General features: G+C 36.3%; 1 protein-coding gene across 1 annotated transcript; it reads left to right on the top strand.

Annotated features, from left to right (window-relative positions):
• Positions 1–309: 309 nt before the first annotated feature.
• On the top strand, positions 310–13,589 carry IBSP (integrin binding sialoprotein). Its single transcript, XM_070409154.1, has 7 exons — positions 310–393; positions 2,781–2,848; positions 2,941–2,991; positions 3,084–3,161; positions 7,582–7,644; positions 11,956–12,114; positions 12,693–13,589. The coding sequence occupies exons 2-7, from the start codon at positions 2,795–2,797 to the stop codon at positions 13,212–13,214; spliced, it is 927 nt and encodes a 308-aa protein (XP_070265255.1). The 5' UTR covers positions 310–393; positions 2,781–2,794; the 3' UTR covers positions 13,215–13,589.
• The last annotated feature ends 11,750 nt before the right edge of the window (positions 13,590–25,339 follow it).

The raw sequence follows: 25,339 nt of genomic DNA, 5'->3' as shown, positions 1-25,339 counted from the left end.
ACACTTGTATAATTATGACATTTTTAAATGGTTAAATGTTTTGCTATTTTAATTCAAATCCAGTATATTATATATATTCAGAAAGCAAACTATTCATCTTCATCTAACCCTTCAATTAAATTCCACAATGCAAACTTCTTGGCACTAGAACTATGTTTCATGTTTATTCAACTGAGCCTGTGTCTTGAAAAAGTGTTGATGTTTGGGGGTTTTCTGGTGAGAATCCACATTCTGACATCACCTTGACCGTGACAGTGATTGGCTGTTGGAAGGCAAAGGAGAGTTTATAGCCAGCAAGGGCAAGTGAATGAGTGAGCGAGAGGACAGAGGAAATACTCAATCTGTGTCACTCACTCCTGTGAGCCTGCCTCTTCATCCCAGGACTGCAAACGGGTAAGATTTAATATGACAGTTTTGTTATCTTAAAAATCAAACACTCCATGTTTTACATTTCTGGACTTGGCTTTAAATTTTTTTATTTAAATGTTGATATTATTGAACTGTATAGAATGACTATGTAATTTTATACTTGTTTACCATTAAGTTAGTACCTCAGACTTTAGATTTTTTCCCCCACAAAAGACTGAGCTTATTAACTAGACAAGTATGCTTCCTGCTTTCTATCTCTGCATCTCATGGATAACTGTTTATTTCCTCATTCTGAGACAGTCAAGACAACCTGAGTGAATTCTATTTTGCATTTGCAAATCTGCCTCGTTGTATGCAGATCACCCCATAAGTTATGCCTAATTAGCATTTCCATTATATAAAATCTTTTCAATACATTATACATTCAGTTTCAAAGTGTTACTACCCTATAGCTCTGAAATCAGCATGGAAAAATATTTAGTACTAGAGAAATAGATGATATTGGTGGTTTATCATACTTTTCCCAACAAAAACTTGTAATCAGAGTCACAAAACTATCCTTTAAGAATATTTAAATTGTTGTCTGGGTTATTATGGTCAATATAAAGGTCTTTGCTTTTGCTGAATCGCAAAGTAAATAAAATGAGATTTATGTAGGCAGCCAGTTGTTGCCTACCTGAATATCTCCGTTCTTTTCATATTGCCCCTGCTATGTTTTCATCTAGTTATCTTTATGGTTTGTTCTAAGAAATTTATGTAATAAAAACTCTTTCTACGTATTTAACATATTTAAGTCCTATGTATTTAACTTTTTATCTCTTTAAGATATTATTAGTATCCCAACTCTTTTTCATAAAGCTACAGAACAACAATCTTTCTGTTTTTATTTTTTTGGGGGGTGGGGGTGGAGGTAGAGGGGCTGGATTATAGCTGGCAAAGTTCAAAGTATTATTCAGAGCACCCCAAGGACAATGAAAGCTTCTTAAACAGATGAACCCCCTTCAGGGGCAAGATCTCTTTATCCAGTGTGACCACCAAGAACTTTTCCTAAAGTAGGAAGACTGTGAGGAAATGTGTCAGCATCAAAATCAAAGGCCCACTCTGCCACAAATAGAATGTGGCTTAGGACCCAACAAGCTTCTTCAGGCCTCAAACCTTCCCTGATGTAATGTTTACTTTTAGCGTGAGATACCCAGAACGGATGCAATAAATCTTGTGAATGGTGTCAAAATGCAAATCAACCTCCATGGTACAGTATATACATGGGTTTTACACATTTTAAATGTAACTTTTCCAAGTGTGCTTATGGGGAAATTGCCATCACCATTACATATTGCTTCTAGAAGGTAGCAAAGCTGTCACTCTGACTGAGAAAGCACTCACGGTTAAATGTGTATGTCAGTGCAGGTGGGTGGGTGTTAGTAAGCTGTCAGCTAGTTATGCAGCCTCTATTAAACTGGATTTTATCAAATACAATTCAATTAAGGTAGGATTTCACTAATTCTCTCCCCTTTACTTATGAGGATTCCATGTGGAACTGAAATCTTTGCATGGCTATAAACCCCAAGACTGTTCAGGAACTACTCCCACTCTGACAGTGGCATCTTCAGTTCTTCCCTGACCCCAGAAAACCCCTGACCTACCCCATGACAGACTCCCCTACTAGTGACGGAAAGCTTAAATGGAGCTGGAGAAAAACCTAATTTAAGGAAATTTGCCCCTGGTATTTTAAGGTGACACTCTGATGAACTCTTCCCACAGCAACATCCTGAGACATGGCTGTTGGTGCAACATGCTATGAGAATAGTATTTCACATATTATGGATCACTCCACACACACACAAAGATACCGAGTATTCTAAAATATTCATAGGAAAATGGTGCCTCGTCTCAATTTTACAAATGACATTTTAGTTCAAAAGCTACATAGAAGTTGGAATCGCCTGTAGAATCATTGGCATGAGAACAATCATTTCAATGTATTCAATTTTTGCTTTGTTTTTAATTATAAAGAAAAGAAACAGATCCCATAACCACACTAACAATTCAATTCACTTAGCTAATAATCCTATGTCAGTGATATTAGGAGGCCTCCCAACCCCAGTGTGATGTATGCTAAGCATTCATACCCTTCGAAGTGATGAAATGATCTTCTAAGGACACATCATAGCAGATAGGTTAAGACCAAATATGGGACTCAAGATTATTTAAACAGGTGGGTACAGTCAGTCTTCTATCCCTTAAATAAAAGGAACAAATTTTAAACAAAAGCAGAAATTTGGTCATAATTACTCAAAAGTATAATTGGGGAGAAATAAAAACAAATTAAATATTTCATCATCTAGTATGAACAAAAAAAATTGCACTTTTATTTTTAATATTTATCAACTTTACCACTTCATTAATTCCAGAAGCAATCACCAAAATGAAGACTGCTTTAATTTTGCTCAGCATTTTGGGAATGGCCTGTGCTTTCTCAGTAAGTTCTTTACTAAAAACCTATACTTATTTCCATTTTTATCTTTTTTATGTCAAAGAGAGGATATGTAATAATTAAATATTTTTTAACAGATGAAAAATTTTCACCGAAGAGCCAAATTAGAGGATTCTGAAGAAAACGGGGTAATTAATTTTAGCATACTTCCTTGGCCTGACACTTACTCTGGATGTATTTGCACATTAAACATGAATATATATTTATTTTGTTTATGCAGGTTTTTAAGTACAGACCACGGTATTATCTTTATAAGCACGCCTACTTTTATCCTCCTCTAAAACGATTTCCAGTTCAGGTAAGTATAAAAACTAATTTTTCTTTTTACCCATTTCAATTGAAAGAGAATCAAATTTTTTTAAATTTTGTTTTATTGCTTAAAATATTACAAGGAGTAGTACATATATCTCCTTTTTATTTTCCCCCTTGACCTTTCCCTGGCCTCCCCTACCCCCCAGTGTCTTGTGTCAAATTTAACTATGAAACACTGAATTAAACTCCCACTGAAACTCAGCCAGAAAGATCACTTAATACAAAAAGTTTGTTTTTAACATAATAAAATAAAATTTATCCTTAGTTCTCTTTTAAAGCAAAGATATACCAAACAGAGTACAATCATTTGGGTCCAGTCTAAAATATAATAAAAGCAAATACCTTGACATATTGAATTCAGGTATTTTGGCTAACTCACTGACAAAAGTGGACGATTTCATCAGTTGTTGATAATTAAGTCAATGACAAGGCCATTAATCATCATGTTATAGTTGATTCAATACCGTTATACAGTTGTTTTACATCCAATAATTTTAGAAACCTTTAATTGGTAGAAAAAAATGACTATAAATAGTAGAGACCATTTAAAAAGAAATTTTTGATAATCAATGTTGATTGCTGAGGATTTTTTGAACCTTTGACCTGTGTAGGTCACATTGGAGCATAATTATAAAACGACTCAAGAACTGCAGAGGAAAGAGAGAAATTCATGAAGTAAACCAACATGCTTATGAGAAAAACAAAACATTCTTGAAAACAAAAAGAAAAATAGCCAAACTAAAAATAAAAGTTTCCATTTTTATTGGGTTACCTGTGAAGAGGGCCTTTGAAACTGGAGGGTGTGGTGTTGATTTTTAAATACACAACAAACCAGAATTGCACTATTTTTATTCCTATACAGTTTGGGTTGAGGGTACCAATTATGCACCATTTGACTCAGGATTCCTGAGACACTAAAAACAGTCAAGATACTGAAAAGAATGCCTCAGCACAGTGGCTTGGCACAGCAGTCTCCCATATGTTGGGCCAACCCATCTCTAACTCATACAATGATAGGAAATGATCACTTTAAAGTATTTCTAGCACCATAATAATTATGGGGAATATGTGTGGCCAAAGAAATATGAACACAAATGATACAAGAGCTGTGGGTTTTCAGAATTGTCTTCCATTCTTTGGTTCACCTCAAGCCCATAAATAAACATTGTTCATTTGAAAGTTTACTTCATTTTCTTTCTTAAATAAAACAGAAATGATAATAAATTCCACTTTCTGAGTAGCTTCTCAACTTTCTAAAATATCAGGTACTTAAAAAGATATTCACACCTAGAAATTTATATAGGTGGTCCAATTAAAATATCTATACTGAAATGATATTAGGAAAAGTTTTTTTTTCCATAGACAGACTCTAAGTATATCTTTAATATACAAAATTTCCACAAGTTATCTGCAAATTGGTCCATCTCAACTAATTAAGAATATGAAAGTAAGATAGTTGTTTTTTTTAAAAAGAATCCAATAAAATATGTCTCCCCATTTAACACTCTTACGTAGTATTTATGATATACTCTTCTATTTTGCAGTTTGACTTTCAAGACTTTTTTCTTGTGTCTACTTGTATATTTTTCATTGCTCTTTATTATTTATTCTCTTAAGTCTATTATTTACTGCCTAGATTGTCACTCCAAAATGGATTCAGCTGTATTGACTTTGAAATTTGTGTTTTATTTAAACAAATCTATTTATATATAATTATTTCTAAAATACCAACTTGTATGAAATATGCTATAGTGATTGCAAAGCTATTAACAGTTTACCATAACTTATCTATTGGTGTGCTATAGACATGAAAGTATAAATAAGGTCACATCTTAAGCATTTTTAATTGAAGAAATTGCTTTTTTATGATTTTTATGATTCAATTGATAATTGGTTAGTACGTGAACTCTTTGAGGGCAGGAACATTATCTTATATTTCTCACTAGGGGCTCAGTGCATGAAATTTGTGCACTCGGGGCAGGGGTTCCCTCAGCTCGGCCTGCGCCTTCTCACAGTCCAGGAGCCCTCAGGGGATGTCCGACTGACAGCTTAGGCCTACTCCCCACAGTTAGACATCCTTAGCTCTTCCACAGAGGCGGGAGATGCTCCTGCCACTGCTGCTGCAGTTGCCAGCCATGAGCCCTGCTTCTGGCTGAGCAGCACTCCCCCTGTGGGAGCACACTGACCACCAGAGGGCAGCTCCTGCGTTGAGCAAGATCAGGCCAAAATTGGCTCTCCGACATCCCCTGAGGGGTCCCGGATTGCAAGAGGTCACAGCCCAGGCCGAGGGACCCCACGGGAGTATGATCTGGGCTGGGGAGGGACATGTGGGGTTGGCCAGCTGGGGGACTGTGGGAGGGCTCCAGGGCGTGTCCTGCTGGTCTCACTCAGTCTGATTGGCCGGACCCCAGCAGCAAGCTAACCTACCAGTTAGAGCATCTGCTCCTTGGTGGTCAGTGCATGTCATAGTGACTGGTCAACTGGTAGACTGTCTGCCCCCTGGTGGTCAGTGCACATTATAGTGAGTGGTTGAGCAGCCTTAGCATATCATTAGCATATTATGTTTTGATTGGTTGAATGAATGACTGGACAACTGGACACAGCATATTAGGCTTTTATTATATAGGATATTGAACTCATCTCAGCTATCACAGTGCTCAATACAGAGAAACTGTCCATATTTCCAACCTCATCTCTTGTTATGACACTCATTCTCAGTACAATGCCTAAAATGTACACTTTGGAATTGAATAGATGGAGTGATAGAAGTTAGAAGGAGTAATGGTTAATATATATATACACTTTTGGAAAATCCATAGGATTTAGTGACAAATTATAATAGGAATAAATGAAAGATAGGAAATGAAGGAAAAGCCCAGGCTTCAAGGCATTACATTCAGTTTTACAATTGTTCTCACTGTAGATATTAATTGAAGAGGATGTGGTTGGGGTAGGAAGAAAGCTAGACATGAGAAAGTTTGAAAAATAATGAAACACTCCCACTGAAGCAAAATATGCTGTCCTCTCTATATAATTTAACTAACAAATAAAAGTAGTTCAAATATAATATCTTTCTTTATTTACTCTCTGGGCTGGGAAAAGAACAACCATTAAGGTCATGGCAGTGGAAGAGCAGGTCTAATTATTCTCTTTTCCACCCAAGGTTATTCTTGGCTAAAGGGGACAAGCATTCCCTTTCCTTGGGTGGAAGGTGTGGCCACCTGAGGAATAAGCCCAGCAGGATGGCCCTGAGTAGGATTGGATCCAGACTGTTTCCTAAAATCTGATTTCTAACCTGGAGGTTCTTCTGCAGCTATATTGTCTAAGGCTCATGGAATTTAACTGAGTCAGAATCAAAATTAACATTTGCAAAGTAGAAAATGACAGAATCATAAGTTGGGTATCCATTTGTATACCTGCTGCCATTAAAAGTTGTGGCACAGAAAGAAGGAAACTTCAATTAGATTAAAACTGTGAGAAAGATGAAGAATCTCAACTGTCTTAAAGGCTCTGAAAGCAAAAGTTTAGATTTGCATTTTCCTGTAAAAAGTAGCAAAGCTCATTAATTTATAATTATATTTGTATACCAGATTCCTTGGTTAAATTTTTTCTCATTCAATATTGAGCTCTATAGAGGGATGGTACTCTAAAATCTCATAAATGAATTAATTTTTTCTCTTACATAACTTTCTATGTACAGGGTGGCCAAAGTAGGGTTACAGCTGTGAGTATGCAAGAGAGATTATTTTTATATTATTATTTATTCATTATTATGTTATTTTTTGTATTACAACTATAAACCTACTTTTGCCCATCCCTGTATACTAGTATATATTACAATTTTATGTATTAGTTTTAGATAGAAAGATAATAAAAATTATATGCAAATTTAATTTCAAGTCAAATTCTAATTTAAACTCACCAGGAAAATGAATTACTTAAGAGAATCATTTTACTAGTATAATAAACCTAATCATCATTTTATTCATAATTTATTTTATTTATAAAGATAAGAAAATAATGTGATCTACACCTAGCTCAAGATTTGACTTGAACTGGTTGATGTCACGACCATTTTGCGCTTCAGATTCCTTCTTTGTAAAAAAAAAGAAATTGGACCAGATAATCCTCTTGGTCTCTTAGAGCTAAGAAATTTTGTGATTCATTGCTCTAGTTTTTACGTACAAAGTGTTTTTAACAGATTGTCTGTGCTTTGAGGGTAAAAATGGAATATCTCATACATATCTTGATCACTGTGAAATACCTTTTCCTCTCTAACCTCATTTTATTTGTGCCCAATCTCCTCCTATCTTTTTCACATTTGCACGAGAACTGTTCTAAACAAATAAATGTAAATCTACATATATAATCACATGTGTATGAATTCATGTGTACATTTTTTTTAGAACAGTGACTCATCTGAAGAAAATGGAGACGGTGATAGCTCAGAAGAGGAGGAAGGGGAAGAGGTAAGAAATTTCTGCAGTTTTTTTCTAACAAACCAGGCAGCACAAAAACAAATAGGAAACTAGTGTACTGTAGTAGGGACTCAGCAAACAGCATTGCCAGCTTACCAACTGCCCACAGTCTTCTATTTTGGACAAGTAAAATGTCACTTAAGTTAGAATAAACTAAAATGACCTGTTTAAAACTATTGCCGTTGGGGTTAAAGTGACCTGTACACAAAACCGAAAGTGCCCCCATTTTAAGTGGAAGAAGTCTGAATTCTGATAAAAAGGAAAGAAAGTGTTATTTATATTTAAGTGGATAGAACATGATAGTAAAATACAAGTGTATAATAGTTCTAAACTCAGTGAAATGCTTATTTTAATGACTAAACTTAATTTACTAAGTGAGTAGTATTTGAAAACTAATCTTATATCCGCTATACTACAGTGTTATTGTGATTCATCAGCCTTTCTTGACCCACCAAAGTAGCATTGTTCTTTTTAATAGGAATTTCATGTCTTTTTTGATTAATGACAAAATTCATGTTTTTACAGAAATGCAAATACTCAAGATGTAAAAATGTCTTCCAATATCGTACTAAAATTCAGTGTAGTCATGGCTAAAATTTATCTATATATCTTGGAAATTGTGCTAACATGTTTATAATTGACACTCTTACCCAAGGATATGTACTAATTAGGTACATTTTTCTGGGTTGTCAATTATAGCAATCCACTGGTTTGGGAACCTTCTAAGTTTAGGTATTCATAGGTGCTATTTATGAATGGACAATGACAGTAAAAAATGGATCATGAATAAATGTCTGTTAATCTTGAAAACAAAACAGTGCAGGGACTTTAAAAATGACAAATAATTAGTTTAATTTTTTAAACTGTAAAATTAACATTTCCAGTACAATAATTTACCCTACTAGCTTAAAGGAAGGCCTTAACAAGAATATCAAGCCAGTACCAGGAAAAATGCCACCTACTAAATCCCACAAATTTCTGCCTGTATCGAACATAGTAATTGTACATAAGAACTAAGCTAGGATAATCCACTTAACTACAGCTGTTCACTGTACAGTGATTGTAAAATTGCTTTGCCAGCTAGATTTCCCAAGGCTCTTTACTTGTTGTAATGGTGGTTGGGGATGGAGGAAGAATAGGACACCTTTACGACTCAGATGCAATCACACACACTCAAAATTTTGCCAATAACCACTGAACATATATGATCCTCCAAGAAATTATCTTTAAACTCCCCATGACCCAGGGAACTTAGAGACCATAGGTTTCATTCCTCTTTAGGGAGAAATAGTGCAGTATTCTTTTCTGTATCTCCTTGTCCTGAGTAGCACCGTTTCTTATACATATATGGTGCCCAGTAATTTTTGGTGGTTTGGTTTTGAACCTTCAGAGGAATAAATGCTCCAAAGATCATTTACTAAAAGTGATAATTGAAAAGTGGATGAAAAAAACTTGGAGTCTTCCATTCTAAAGAGATTCTACAAGCACTTTGCCCCCATTTCTTCCCTACAAGTTCATTGGCAATTCAGACTAAACACAGTCTCCAAGAATTGTATTCACATGAGTAGGTGTGTAGGCATATTTTCTATTTGGTAAACATATATTTTTTCCACTTCCAAACTATCCAGTATCAATAACTACAAAACTTCTGTTAAAATACAATACACTCAACACAATGATCATGAGTATGCAGATTGCTGAAATTTCAGAAACTGAACATACAAGTGTAACTGGCACTCATATCAAAAAGCAGCACATGCTTTGGGCTCCATTCCATTCATTAACCAACCCCCACCAAGGCAACTGCTATTTTGACTCCTAACAGATTTTTTTACCTTTCTGTGTATTGTATGCATATATGGAATCACACAGCATATACTCTTTCATGTGTGGTCTGTTCTACTTTCAATTTCAAAGACTGATTCAGATTGTTCTATAGTTGTAAATTATTCATTCTCATTGTTAGTATTTCATTATGTTAATGTACCACAATGTATTATTCTTCTGTTTATGGGCATTTGGGTAGTTTCTATGAACATTCTAGCATTCTCTCTGGAGAACATATGCATTCATTTCTGGTGGCCAATTTACCTGGAAGTGAAATTCCTAAATCAAAAGGCTATGCATGTTTAGCCTGAGTAGATTCAACTAAACAGCTTTCCAAGGCAGGTGTACCAACGTGAACTCCCACTGTCAGTAGGAGGGTTCTCACCAACACTTTTTCTTTCAGTCATTTTGGCATTCTAGTGGGTTAATAATACTTTTTAAAGTACAAGTTACTGCTAATAAACAGACTGGCCTATTTTCCTTTTTAACTTATTGTAGCAGGACATCCTCAAATAAAATATCTAGGAAAAGAAAGGGTGTTGTAGGAGAAAATGTAAATGTCTATCAATTTGGAGATTGGGCCTATGTTCATGACCCTGCCACTAATTAACTGCTGTCTATTGACCTCATATGAGTCATTTATTCCATTGGACCTCAGATTTTTCACCTGTGAAATGAGGGCACAGGACCCAACTTGTATATCTTCATACTCTAAGGATCATCCCTCCTCCACACCTGAAAGATTTCATTTGTTGGACTAAAATGTAAACATGAAAAAATAAATAAACAGTATGGTGTTTGTGGGCTATTTAACACAATTAGCTTGGAGACTGTTTGGGGGTTGACTCTAGTATTCCCAAGAGTTCACTGAGACAGTGGAATTTATAAATTTTCTGAAGCAAACATATTTATTTTTATATTTAAATATGTTTTTATTGATTTTAGAGAGAGGAAGGGAGACAGAGAGAGAGAGATAAAAACATCAATGATGAGAGAATCATTGATGGGCTGCCTCCTACATGGCCCCTTCTGGGGACTGAGCCCACAACCTGAGAATGTGCCCTGACCGGGAATTGAACTAAGATCTCTTGGTTCCTGGGTCAATGCTCAACCACTGAGCCACACCTGCTGAACAAACATATTCTTTTTTAATAATAAGGCAGACTAAATCTGAGATTTATTTGTGTGTTCCTCAAGTCTTAAAATATAGGATCCCTATATTTTTAGTTAAAGTAATCTTAATATCACAGTATCTTTAAAAATACATTAAAATAAATCCAATTTTCCAGGACTTAAAGTAAATAAATTCTATAGAAATGAATTCCTGATTTTTAATATTAGCTATGAAATACTTTATGAAATTAACTCAAGTAACAAACAGTTGCATAACAATATGGAGTAAAGGAAAAAGACTAAAATGTTAAGAGATTATAATAAGCATTCATTTGAGGAGAGGTAATTTTTAAAAAACATATTCATGCAGAGCATAATATATTACTAAGGGTTTCTTGGAGTGTCTAGTTTCCTCATTGCACAGAAAAACTGATTGCATGTCAAATTGCTGACATCTTTTGAATTCTGCATATGGCACAGAACTGGCTTACATATTGGCAGATAGATTTTGAATTAAGTATATCCTTTTTCTTTTAATAAGCTTGAAAACTAATGACATGCATTCACTTCTTTCGGTAATAAATAAGACATACTATCAATTTGTTTGAAAGGAGTTGGTTTATATAAAAAATCCTCTTTTGAAAAATATATGCTAGGTGTCATGTGGACAACTCAGATAAATTCTAACCATCATCAAAGACTTCAAAGGCTCAGCTTTTTGAGTTAAAAAGATATAGTTTCATCACTTACTGTGAGAACTTAAGCAAGTTTTTAGCTTTTCTGAGCTCAATTTATTTTTCTAAAAAGAGTAATAATCCTACCTTACAGTGCTGCTATAAAGAACAAAAGAAAAACAGGTATAAAGTTCTCATCTAATTTGTCAGCAAGTATAAGAATTACTTTACCACCATGTTGTAGTAGTTGCTAATAAGATTTTTTAAATTTTAATTATTTAAATCAAACATTTTTAATCAACTTAAATTGAATCAACTGAAATTATATTACTTCAGTTAATGAAAAAGACTTTAATTGTGAGACTTTAAGAACCTAAATCCTGTATGTTGTGATACCATATAGAAAGTTATGCTGAAATTTTTATACAAATATTTATGAATTTATTAAATAGAATGTAAAAATATCTAAAACACACCATAGTGAGATACATAGTATGTGGTAACTTTGAGTTGAGTTATAAAAAGTTAGAAGTGCAAATGGCATAAGAGGAAGCAGAATTATCAACATGGGTGATGAGCTAGCTGAGCGATACAAAGCTTTTTTTCCCAACAGTGGTCCATGACTCTAACAAATCTCAAGTTATCTTCTGGCTAAAATAACTTTTTTTGCTCTGGACATTTCTACCAGGAGAATTCAAATGAAGAAGCAAACAATGAAGAGTCTAATGAAGATGAAGAATCTGAGGCTGAGAACTCCACCCTTTCTGCTACGACACCTGGCTATGGAGAGGAGACCACGCCTGGAACGGGAAATGTAGGCCTAGCTGCCATCCAACTTCCCAAGAAGGTAATAATTTACCCCGATGTTAAATATGACCTCATTCCTCCACTGAAGCCTAAGGTTATCCTGACTCTATGTACAAAGAATTCTGTATTGTCTTTTTAACTCACTGAGAAAGCAAGAGCAGATACAACTTTCTGGTTTACAAATAAGGAAAGATCTTTTTCCATACAAGTTCTCTTCCCACGATATTACAATGACTTGTACATTATAACAGAAGATTAAGGACAAGCATCTTAGCAGTGGATTACAGGTCTTGAGAGATGCCATTACATTTCAGGGAACAGGGTTCAAGACAGAAAGCGAGTAGCAAAGCTATAGAAAGCATATCCCACAGAGATAGCTCATTTATCAAGTACATTTTTCTCCTTCAAAACCCAGAGACAAAGGTCCTAATTCTGAATTTTTGAAGTCTCCACCAATCCTTTTGTAAGTTAAATTGGCTTCAATTCAGAATTACATCTAGAACAAGGCTGTCAGTACAATCTGTGTTGAATGAAGTGATGGCCTTTTTTTTTTTTTTTTTTTTTTTTTTTACAATTTTTCATGCCTAGATTTGGATTCTTTCAAATTTTCCCTTCCAGGCTGGAGATGTAGGAAAGAAGGCTACAAAAAAGGAGGAAAGTGAAGAAGAAGAGGAGGAAGAGGAAGAGGAAGAAAATGAAAATGAAGAAAACGAAGCAGAAGTGGATGAAAATGGGCAAGGCATAAATGGCACTAGCACCAATAGCACAGATGTAGAAAATGGCAATGGAAGCAGCGGTGGAGACAATGGAGAAGAAGAAGAAGAAGAAGGGGAAGAAGAAACTGCAGAAGGAACCACAGTGGCTGGAGAGCAGGACAATGGCGGGTTTGAACCCACCACTCCACCACAGGAGGTCTATGGGACCACCCCCCCACCACAGGGGGGAACGACTACCACTGAATATGAGGGGGAGTATGAACAAACAGGCACCAATGAATATGACAATGGATATGAAGTCTATGAAAATGAGAATGCGGAACCTCGAGGGGACAATTACCGAGCCTATGAGGATGAGTACAGCTACTATAAAGGGCGTGGCTATGATAGCTATGATGGTCAAAATTACTACTACCACCAGTGAAGGCCCAGGCTGGGATGAATTCATCCATTTTGGTGTTTCATATGGCTACAGTTTTCAATGTTCAACTCAGGAAGGTGCAATGTAACACATGAGCATATAATAATGTGGAACGGTGCTACTGTTCCAAAGTGATTTTCTGTAATTGCTTCTGCAAGTGATGGGCTTCATGCTGCTTTCCCCTGGTATGTTACTGAGAGGTCATTGTAAATCAGGGTCATTTGTCAAGTGGCAAACAAATCCATGAGATCGAGTTCAATTGAATGTTTTGAAGTTCTAGCTGTTCTATAAGTAGTATTTTTAACGTGTTCGCTCTATTACTGCTAAAACATACTTTTTGTGCAAGAAGTGCTTCTAAGAAGAAACTCATTGACATTAGTGACACTGTATACAATAAATGTGTAATTCTTTAATCATACTACCTATCCAACACTGTATAGTTTAATTATCATCCTCATGTATTTTTATGTGACCTGTATGTATATTCTATTATGGGTTTTATCACAAATAAAAATGCAATCCTTCAAATGTGTTATATGAAGAAAAGTGAGAGATTAGGAATGAAAACAATGTAAGACAAGTAGGGGGACAATTCAGCTAAAAGGATAAAAGCTTATTTCCACTATAATTGAAAATTCAGAAAAACTATAAACATTTTCTTATAGATAAATCAACTTATCTAAGATTTTTACATGCTTGTGGGCAGGGTCAGCCATATACACCAGGGGGAATAAATGGCTTTTATTAGGGTTACCATATTTAACAAATAAAAAATATGATGCCTTTTAAAAATTGAATTACAGGTAAACAATGAATAATTTTTAGTATAAGTATGTTGCATGGAATATTTGGCCTTTGTGAACTATTTGGACCATACTTATACTAAATGATTCATTGTTGCCTGAAATCCAAATTTAATAGAATGTTCTGTGTTATATCTGGCAACCCTACTCCTATTTAATTTGCTTTAAGGTGTGGTAGGGACTAGGGTAGGATATAAAACACACACACACACACACCACACATATACACACAGAGCTGATATGCAAACCCTTAACTGCAATTTATGCTTTAATCTAACCCTAAAAACAAATTTCTAATGGGAGTAGTAAAGGAAAGTAAATAGTGGTAAGAAGCAAGAAGACAAAAATTTATTCATCTTATTATTTAGTCATGTATAAGTTGCTTTGAGCATTGACTATGGGGCAGGACAATGTTTAGACATTGAGCATATGAAAACAAAGAATCCTGTCCTCAAAGTGATTTCCATCTGAGAACTAACAGTTGTAAGGCATTACATGCATCAATTCATTGTCTTCTCACTTTTTATTTTGAAAAATACAAAGCTTTCAGAAAAGTTGGAAGACTGGTACATGAGCACTTTCATTACACCTTTCACCTAGATCTACCAAGGGTTAACACTTTGCAATATTTATGTTATCTCTTTCTGTCTATTTCTGCATGTCTGTCTTCATATACATATGTGTATATACTTCTTTTCCAAATGACTAGAATGATTTTAGATATCATAACATTATGACTCTTCACCTTAAATACTTTAAAATTTGGTGTAAGAATAAGGGATTCATATACATAATCACAATACTGTTCTCTTTTGCAAGATGTAATATTTTCTAATATACAATCTATATTCAAATTTTCCCAATTATTACAATAATTTCCTTTATTGCTAATTTATTCAATTCTTGCAAAACTCTATCAGGCACAAAGAAGTTATCTGTGAAGTTTATTTATTTATTAATACCCCAAAGTTATTCATTTTTATATAGCAAAATTGGTTCATCTTTCCCTCATGGTTTCTTCCTTTGCTTTTAACTCATGTAATGTGGGTAACCATTATCCTCCCTCGGGGATTTGAGCTAGCTCACTTCCATCCCTGAGTGCAGAATGATAACTATTCTCCAACATTGCTCCAAGCATCTAGGCGTCTCCTTTAGACTAGTGGGGTTTGTTAAGAGAACTGTGGCAAAGTATTTCTTAGAGTAGGCAATGCCAGCCAGCAGAGGGAAGATTCCTGGCCTCTCCCCAGACACCAGCATGAGTAGGCAGTCAGATGTTGGAGTCTGTAGACAACCAACTACCCAAGGGCCTAGATGGAAGCAACATAAAGTTCTTAGATGAAGACAAAGGGGTGGACTGGTGAGAGCTATTATTTAACACAATTCCTGGCCACACCAATGCCTCTTTCAGTAGTTCTTTCAATCATACCTGCAAAATCTTCTGTATGGAAGCCCCCCTCTTGAAATATTTATCCTACTTAGGATCACATATTAGAGTCTTAGCTTCCTTCTGTCATCCTAGCTAGCTAGGCTTGCTGGTCTCTTGCTTCAAGTTCTCTTTGACTTTCCCTACTAAAGCTCTATTTTCTGTATTCCGCCATTGATGACCTATTTGGAAGAAATTTGATGAGAATTCAAAATATTTGAAAAGAAAAGAGAACACTTTTATTCTTCCAAGATAATCCTTCCCCTGAGAGTGAATCAAATGGCTCTTTTTAATGGAGGAAAGATTAAGAATGAAGTGAGCTATGCTCATACCATCTCTTCACCAGGCTGCTTATCCTTTCTTGCCCCAGATGGAATCACAAAGCACTTTGCCAAGGCTTGGGAAGGAGCGCACTCAGTCCTTGCCCATGTGTCTATCTGGAAACAGGTCAGGTTGTCAGGAAGTGCAGCAGAGCTCCTCCCCTACATGCCTCTTCCAGATCCCAAGATTTGGGAGGCTTATGAGTGTCCTGGGCCATTCTAAAGGAGGCTGGCCACACAGGGGAGTTGGCATAAGAAACAAAAAGGTCTTAAGGCATAAAGAGGATTACTTCTCTGCGTTGAGCCATGGCAGGCATGCAGGCCCTTGCCAGGCAACAGTGTGCGGAGAGGCTTCTCAGCACAGGCCTCACGGTGGGGTGGATGTCTGTGGGTGTCAGCATGGCCATAGGGCAGCTGCTTCTCAGAGATGACTCTGTCCCTCTCCCTGTGGTCATCCTGGGCCCTGTTCCCTCATTTCAAGTCCCTCTTATTTCCTTCAACATGATGCCTCAATCAATATCCTCCCCAGATAGTAACCTGGGGTGTGTGCATATTTAATTTATGGGAAACAATGAATAACTCCCCTTCCACCCTTTCAATTTATTAGGTGACATAAATTCTATACCCTGCTTCTTTCATGGCTAACCCTGTGAATGTCCTACCACCCTTTCTTCTCTTTACTTAGAGACCATAGGTTTCATTCTCTACAAAATTTTCACCTTGAAAAGCTAAAGCTTTGTCTTTCAAAATGATTGCATCTATTGATAGCTCCAAGGGCCTATTTCAGAACCAAAAAAACAAAAGTTGACTTTCTTTCCATTTGGATTTCACTTATAAAACAAAACAAAATAAAACACAATCATCTCTAGGCAAAGTGAATCATTCTGAATGATGAGAAATAATTAAAGTGAGAGAAAAGTAGAAAAATAAATACTCTTTTGAAAAAGATAATCCAATATCAAGAAATATTAGTCTCACTTAGAAAAAGAATCAATATTAATTAAAAGGAAACAATGAAGCAATCACTTGGATGTTTTGTTTCAGCAAATGCAAATATTTGTAAATATTTTCTGCCCTTAGATTTTGAAAATACTTAGTGGGTTAAAAACTCATTAACTTGATTTGTTGGTCTAAGACTGAAAGTTCCCATGCAAATTACATTCTATTATATTCTGTTCTTTCTCAGGATGTTTCCCCCTTGCATTTCACAACACCCAGCGTCCAACAAAGTAAGAACTCCATCAATGTGTACACAACTTGTCTTATCTCTTTTTGCAATACAAATTCAAACTTCACTATTTTAGTCAGAGGTAATCAAACTTTCTCTGCAGAGCAAAAGTCAGCAAACTTTTTCTGTAAAGGATAAGATAGTAAATATTTTTGGTTTTGTAGGCCATACGGTTTCTGTCACAACTACTCAAATCTGTCATTGTAACAAAAGCAGCCATAGATAGTATGCAAACAAATTGGCTTGGCTGTGTTCCAATAAAACTTTATTTGCAAAAACAAATGATGAGTCAGATTTGGCCCACAGACTATAGTTTGCTGAATCCTCATTTAGATGATTGACTAAAGTCATTACTATGAAGAACTGATTAAAATTTTAGCTGTTTAATCACTTAGGATATAAACAAAGGATCAGTGAACTCAATATCTTCTCTTCTTTTCTTCCAACTTGAAACTTGGTCCTTTGTTTTAAACTCTTTAAAAATTAGTAAAATATCTGGTGTCTAATACAGTAATCAGTGAGTTATCTCCTTTTTGCAAATACTTGATAAAATGCTCCCTATAGTTCCTGGGCCTAAATGCATCAAAGTATTATCTTTGATAAGTAATATTTGAGGGTATCTTCTTCACTATACTAATTATCTTTTGAACTTTTATGGAAAGATATTATCAGGTAAGTCTCACCATTTAGTCAGCTGAGAGAAAGCTTGATCTTGATTCTAGCTGTGGGATAGTTATGTAAAGACTGCACAACATAAACCATTACTTACTCTGTGTAGAATGGGTTATCATCAAATCTAGTATTGTGATAATAAATTCTGAGTCAACCTGACTGGGCCGAGGGGTGCCCAAATTAAACATTATTTCAGGATGTGTCTGTGAGAGTATTTCTGGATAAGATTAGCATTTGAATAGTGGACCGCAGTAAAGTTGATTGCCCTCAATACTACGGGTAATCATCATTTAACCCATTGAGGCCTGAATAGACAAAGGGCCTCAGAAAGGAAGAGGCCTCCTGAGAAAGGACAGAGTATAACAAATATAATTTGCATGAAAACTTTTATTCTTAGCCCAACAAATCCAGTTAATGAGTTTTTAACCCACCGAATATGTTAGGTCTTAAGCCATCATGTAGGAAGTCCAGCCTATTCTGCTGAAGAGAGATGGCACATGAAGAAGCACCAAGGTGCCATCTTGGATGTGCAGCCTGGTCAAGTCTTGACATAACTTTTACACCTGCCCCTCTCTGACTGTCTGAAATGAGAGCTTCTGAGTGAGGACCTTGCAGCTGAGCCAAGTCAACCCATAAAACCTTGAGAAATAACAATAAATTGATGTGTTTTTAAAATATAATATTTTGTATGGATTTCAGAGAGGGAGGGAGTGATAGAAACATCAATGATGAGAGAGAATAATTGATTGGCTGCCTCATGCATGTCCCCCACTGGGGATCAAGCCTGCAACCTGGGCATGTGCCCTGACCAGGATCTAACCATGACCTCCTGGTTCATGGTTCGGCTCTCAACCACTGAGCTATGCCAGCCAGGCAAATTGGTGTCGTAAACCACTAAGTTTTGTGGTAGTTGATTACATAGCAATAGATAACTGGAACAGTAACTGACAAGCATAGAGAAAATCTTAGTTCATGAGAATTAAGAAAATCATGAGAGAAGAGCTAAAATAAAATAACAATGCAGATAAACATGAAGTTAAAAACTTAGAATATGCTTCAATCTGGTAGGAAAACATCAGTATGTGTCCAGTACAATGACTAACTAGCTGGCAAATGTAGTCATATTTTGTATCCTAAGAAGAGTCTTGGTTCCGAAAGACAAAGCACTGCCTCAGAAAAAGACTATTTTGAGAATGAGAGATATTTCCCCCTTGAGGTCACACAACAAAGTTTTGTAGCCACTTCCAATAATGTCATCATGTCCTGAAGGAAAGGGTTGGTTCATAATTACATTTTAACTACATCCTCTGAGTTACATTTTAAGGTGTAATAAGACATCATTCTAATATAAAAATAAAATAAAATTACATTGACTTGTCTTTTCTTTGCTAGTAATAGCGGAACAAGTAAACAAATGGCCTAGAGAAAAGAACACAGCTAGCTTCGCGCTGTTCCATGACCCTCCGTGGTTCTGTATCTGGCTAGAATTTTTATGTACTTCTGTTGAAATTCCCAAATATTGAGAGAGGAAAAAAAAAACCACCCTAAAAATAAAAGTAATTTTGGGGTAGATGAGAAGGTTGGTTGTAAGTGATGTTTTAGAAAAAAAATGACCTTTTAAAAACTTAGAATGAATATTGATACTTATGAATGAACATATTTAAAACAGAAACATTTCCTTCTGCTAAAAACAGGGCGAGACTCCCAGCACACCCCACTCTGGGATCAGTGGGGAATAATACTTCTGGGAAATGCCTGAAGGCTTGACAAAGCTTTAAGGGTCTTTATGGGAAAGTGGAGACTGTTCAACAATGGCCCCTCTTCTCCGCTCACAACACTGTAATGATTCCTCCCCTGGTTCAGAAGGGGAAATGCTGTATATTTGTTGTGTATGTAAATTACAAGATAGAGAGTTATTTTATGTCAAACACATGAAAATATATATAGAATGTGTTTATGTCTACCTGCCTAAGATGATACAGAGAAATGTGTTACCTAATAGTGTTAAGAATAAGTTGGAAAAAGGGATTAAAAGATTGCTTTCAATGTTAAGTTTTAAAAAAATGTAAATCAAAGCAACTAGGCCCAGTATAATGAAATATAGAGGATTTGGATGGGAGGTTCCAGAAATAGACGGGAAAAGAAAAGAAAACAAAACAAAACAAAAAACAAGTCCTTAATCCTGGATGAGGGTTTACTAGCTGAAACTTGTATTGCAGCTTCCTAGTTAGGTCTATTTTAAATGATTGTTCTCCCTTGAGTTAAGGGTCAGAAATGAAAAAGCCACCACAGAATGAAACATGTTCCGTGAACTGCTTTTACCAAAAATCTCTTGGAGGAGCGACTCCACGCGGCAGCCTGAGGAAAGCGGGGCTAGAGCACCATCGGTGGAGATGTCTGTACCTGAACCCCGAACCAAGAACCAGAGAAAGTTCCAGTGTCCATTTCTTGCCCTTTTGTATTGCTTCATAGTTTTGTTTTATTTTCTAGTTAAATTGAGATGGTGTGAGGATAAATAACCTTTTTTTTATAGAACCCTGATCTTTATCTTTGCTTATTGGTTCCTAAGAAATTTACAGCAAAACTGCACAAAAACTTGAGAAAATTTATGCTGAGTTTTTGAAGCGCAAGCTCAACCCAAGATGTAAGCTACCACAGGGTTGAAGTGACACCTCACCTTCACAGAACTTTAACAAATGGTCATTCTCAGGTTTTCCTCCCTAGGGTTTCTTCTCTGTAACCTTCCAGTCAGAATAGGGTTTTGTTTTGTTTTGCTGCGTGTGTGTGTGTGTGTGTGTGTGTGTGTGTGTTGCCAATTGTAGGTTCTAAATTTAAGGCTCAAGTTGAATTTTTTTTTTTTAGCTTTGAATTCATTTTAGCTTTAGAGCATATATATTTAGCTGCTGCCATTTACTTCTTGGTAAGACTAGTAGTTACATCAACTTTTTTCTCTTAAAATTTTCTCTCATAGAACACAGCTTAATCTAGATCGAACTAGATGCTTTCCCATGACTTATCAGGACTGGGGAACCTTTTTTGTGCCAGGGACCATTTGGATATTTATAACATCATTCTCAGGCCATACAAAACTATCAACTTAAAAATTAGCCTGCTATATTTGGTCAAACATTTAATTAACTCACCCCTAATACCTTGGCTGGGCCAGACCAAATGATTTTGAGGGCCTTATAGGGCCTGCGGGCCAGACGTTCCCCACCCCTGACTTAAATGAAGGGGAAATCTCTTTCATACACACTAAACTTCTTTAGGGAAAAGAAAAAACAAAGGAAAAGCAATATCTAAACTATTGAAACTATAAAATAATATCAGTGAAAAGGCCAACAAACATTTTCCAAGGCTGTACCATGTATGAGGCACATTCCAGGGGTCTAGTTTCTCTGGATCACTCAAAAGTATAAAGTTAATATTACAGAACAATGTACAACCATAAAACACTGCATAACTTGCTAATTGTTATAGGAATTCCTGAATTATTCTTTGCCTTAATGGAATGTGAAAATGAGCATTTTTGTGGTATTCACATCTGGCTACTGTTTAGATATCTCAATTTTTCTGTTCAGTCTTATGGTTCCCTGAGCACTCTTTCGTGTTGTTTTTTTTCTTTCCATTTCCTTGGTAGTCTCTTTCTGCGTTACCCAAATCCTTTGCACTTTGCTGAAATTCTGGTCATTAATATTTATGATGTCTAGAGCAATAGCTCTTCAACGTGAACTCTATTATATTTTTCACTACTGCATTGTTTTTTTCCCTTATCAAGTAAGTCGTAGAAGACCTGGTGGGAAAACAGAGGACAGAAAGAGACACAGAAGGATGTCATCTGAATACCAGATTATCATTTAATGATAGGAAGACTGGGTGGGATGAATAGCTATTATTTATTTATCATTTAATTTAGAATTAGGTGCTGGACTAAGCACCGTGTAAATATTTGTTCATTTAATGTTTATGCTGACTTTATGAGACAGTATTGTGTCGTGGCTTTTAAACCTCACTTCGGAGTCAGATTGCCTGATTACAAATTCTGGCTTTTTATGCATGCTAGATATGTGACCCTAAGCAAGTCACTTTACTGCTTTATGCCTCATCACTAAAATCGGGGTGATAATAGCAGCACCTGCAGTATAGAGCTCTTGTAAACATTAATGAGTTAATGCATCTTATTTATTTATTAAAAACAGTTATAGTTTACTCTTTTTAAATATATACTAGAGGCCTGGTGCACAAAATTTATGCACTGGGGGGTGATCCCTCAGCCCAGCCTGTGCCCTCTCACAGTCCGGGACCCCTCACTCCTTACCGCCCACCTGCTCACTGCTCCTTAGAGCTTGGCTTGCTGCTCCTTAGCACTGCTGTGGAGGCAGGAGAGGCTCCCGCCACCACTGCTGAGCTCGCCAGCCATGAGCCTGGCTTCTGGCTGAGCGGTGCTCCCCCTGTGGGAGCGCACTGACCACCAGGGGGCAGCTCCTGTGGTGAACGTCTGCCTCCTGGTGGTCAGTACGCATCATAGCAACCAGTCATTCTGGTCATTCCGTGATAATGGTTGCTTAGGCTTTTATTATATAGTTATATATTTATTGATTCCGGAGAGGGAGAGAGAGATAAATACATCAATGATGATAGAGAATCATTGATCGACTGCCATTTAAGTCAGGAGTTCATGCCTCCTACTGGGGATTGAGCCTATAACCCAGGAATGTGACCTGGACCAAAACTGAACCCAGGACCCTTCAGTCCGCAGGCCAATGCTCTGACCACTGAGCCAAACTGGTTAGGGCAATGTACCACATTTAAAATAATGCTTGGACCAGAGTAACCACTCAATGAAAATTTAGCTTATTACTATGCTCCCCCTGTTTTCAGATGGCAAACTTGAGGCTTACAGAAGCTCAGTTTAGTTGCTTAAGCAAGTGACCCAGCAAGTTAGTACTAGAACTCAGGTAAGTTTGATTCTAAATATAATTAAGTTAAAGGTTTCCATCGTCAATGACAATGTTTAAATACTGCAAAATCCATGGTGAATGACTGAGAGTCAACAGTGGCCCTAGCTCAATAGCTCAAATTTTAGTCCCAGCAAATGTTTTAAAAACCAGCTCCAGCTGATCAGAAGAGGAGCTTCAGAATTTGGATGAAGCAAAAACAGGGATTAGACTGAACTAGAAAAGACACCAGCTATCCAAGGGCTATTTGTTTGTTTCATTTCTTTCTCTTTGTCTAAACAGGAAGTTAGGAAGAATTGGGAGTTTATACTTAACTCTCATTAGATATCATTTATGGTCTGTTAAAATCGTGTTTATAGGTAGTTCTCATCACTTGGTATGCCATAAAGAACACTTGTTACCTTTTATTGATGTTTCCCACAGATTCCTAATATAAGTTACCCCTCAAGGTATTATAATATTTTTAGACTGACTGGAACCCCTTGAACTATTGCAATTATGATTTTGACAACCAGATTGGGCAAAACAGAAGAGCAGGCAATTGTCCTAGAAAAGCATATTCCTATATGGTATACTGTGTCCACCTACTCAGAAAGTCAGTATCCTCAACTGACCACTTTATAACATTCATAGTCAAACCCAAGCTGTCAATATTTCCCCCAAACCACTTCTTCTGCAGTTTCCCCCATATCAATAAAAGGCAGCTTCATCCTTCCAGTTGCTCAAAACAAAAAAACTTGGTATCATCCTTCATTCTTGACTTTCTCTCACCACCCACATCTCATGCATCACCAAATTCTATTGCCTTTACTTTCAAAATACATTCAGAACATAACCGCTTTTCCCCACCCCTTCTGCTGCCTCTCTGGTTCACGTCCCATCAGCTCTTCCTCACCTTACCCAAAGAGCTTCCCAGCCGGTCTCTGCCTATTCCTGCCTCATCTGCTCTCTCAGTCACTCCTCTGACCCAAACCTCCAAGGGCTTCCTTCTCCTACCAAAGCTTTGCCATGACCCATAGGCCCTTTATCACCTGCCACCTGATGCCTTTCTGACCTCGTTTCCTGTTATTCCCCTTGTCAGTCCCTTCAGCCAAGCTGACCTCTTCTCTGTTTCTGGAAGAAGAGAGCAGGCTCTTGCCTCTGGGCCCTCTTCTTCCTCTCCCTTCTGACTAGAATGCTCTTCCCTTAGATAGTCACATGTCTCCAGGTCTTTACTCAAAAGTCACCTCTCCATGAGCCCTTCCGAGGATTCCCTATCTAAAATGTTACCCTAGTGTCCCCACCCCCTTCCTGCAATGCTTTTTCTTCTTAGACTAAGTCTGTGTCACTATATAGCTTCCTCTATTTTACGTATTTATTCTGTGTATTATCTGTCGCCCCACCAGATTATAAACTATGAAGACAGGGATTTTTTTCTGTTTTGTTCACTGCTGTTTCCCCAGTGGCTGGCACACAACAGGCACTCAACATTTTTCTTAAGTGTTACTGAATTTAATTCAGACAAAATTGAAATTATAAACTTTCTACATAAAATGATTGCTAAAATGTTTTCCATTTTTAAACTTGTTAATTATTCAGTCAGTCTTAATCAATAGTTTTGAAATCAATTTTAATGATCTGACAACATGATATACCAAACTGAGGTATTTATATTTTCTGTTTATTCCACTTTCTGGAACATTTGATAGCAGCTTTCCACCGCAAAAACATTTTTAGATTAAAATTACTTTGCCCCCTATGGTTATCTGTGGGCACTGGTAACAAATTGTTTTTGCTAGTGCTAAGTGAGCCCATGCTGATTGGCCATTGGGAACTCTAACAAACTTTAAATTTCAGCAAAATGCCAGCAACTGCTAATCCTGAAGAAGAAGCCAGGTATTCTGAAGCTAAACGATACCAGGTAATTTGACTTTCTTGATAGCTTTATAATACAATTGTTTACATTTTCAGGATGCATGCCAAGCAGGTAGAGAGATGACTTTTGAAACTAAATGCAAATTGAAGGTATTCTCTATTGAGCACAACTGTTCAATATTTAGTGCTTTGTTTTATACAACAGAAAGTACATTACCAAGCTCTAGAAATTAATAGCTAAAACTGATGGCAATTTCTTCTTTGATTTGACTGTCAGCATTATCAAGACCCACAATAACTCAAAGACTCTAATAGTACTCCCTCCCTTCACTTATAAACCAGGATAAGGATAATGTGATATTATTCATACTTTTCAACCTCGTCTGTGCCAGTATCACCTGGACTGATATTTCTCAGCATTAAGTCATTTAATAACTGACTTGTATTGTCCTGACCTGTAAAATGCTTGGATGGCTACATTACAGGTAGAAATAAGGTTCTTAAAAGTTCATTAATTTTGAAGAGAATAGCCTAGAATTTTAGAATATATTTAATAGTTATATGCATTTCTTCAAATAAAAGGTGTTTTTAACCCTGAAATGTTTGAAGATTACAACAGTATTTAGATTATTTTTTCCCATTAAAAGTGCTTTTTCCCCAAGTATTCTCAAAGAGTGATATACATTTTTTATTCTCATATTGGTTGTTATATGTCTGTGTGGTACTTAGTAAAATACTTAATGTTTATTAACATCAACAGATTAGTAACTCAATGCTATGTTGACTTTTATTTTCAATCTAATGGCCACTTGACTTCAGTGAACTAACTAGATCCTTTTAGTGTATTTACCGAAGGATAAACATGTACCT

This window comes from Myotis yumanensis, unplaced genomic scaffold (genome assembly GCF_028538775.1).
Source record: "Myotis yumanensis isolate MYYU_CA2020_CCGP unplaced genomic scaffold, mMyoYum1.0.hap1 SCAF_1, whole genome shotgun sequence".
Classification (NCBI taxonomy): domain Eukaryota; kingdom Metazoa; phylum Chordata; class Mammalia; order Chiroptera; family Vespertilionidae; genus Myotis; species Myotis yumanensis.
The sequence above is the reverse complement of the archived record's forward strand: the minus strand, read 5'-3'. Positions and strand labels throughout refer to the sequence as shown.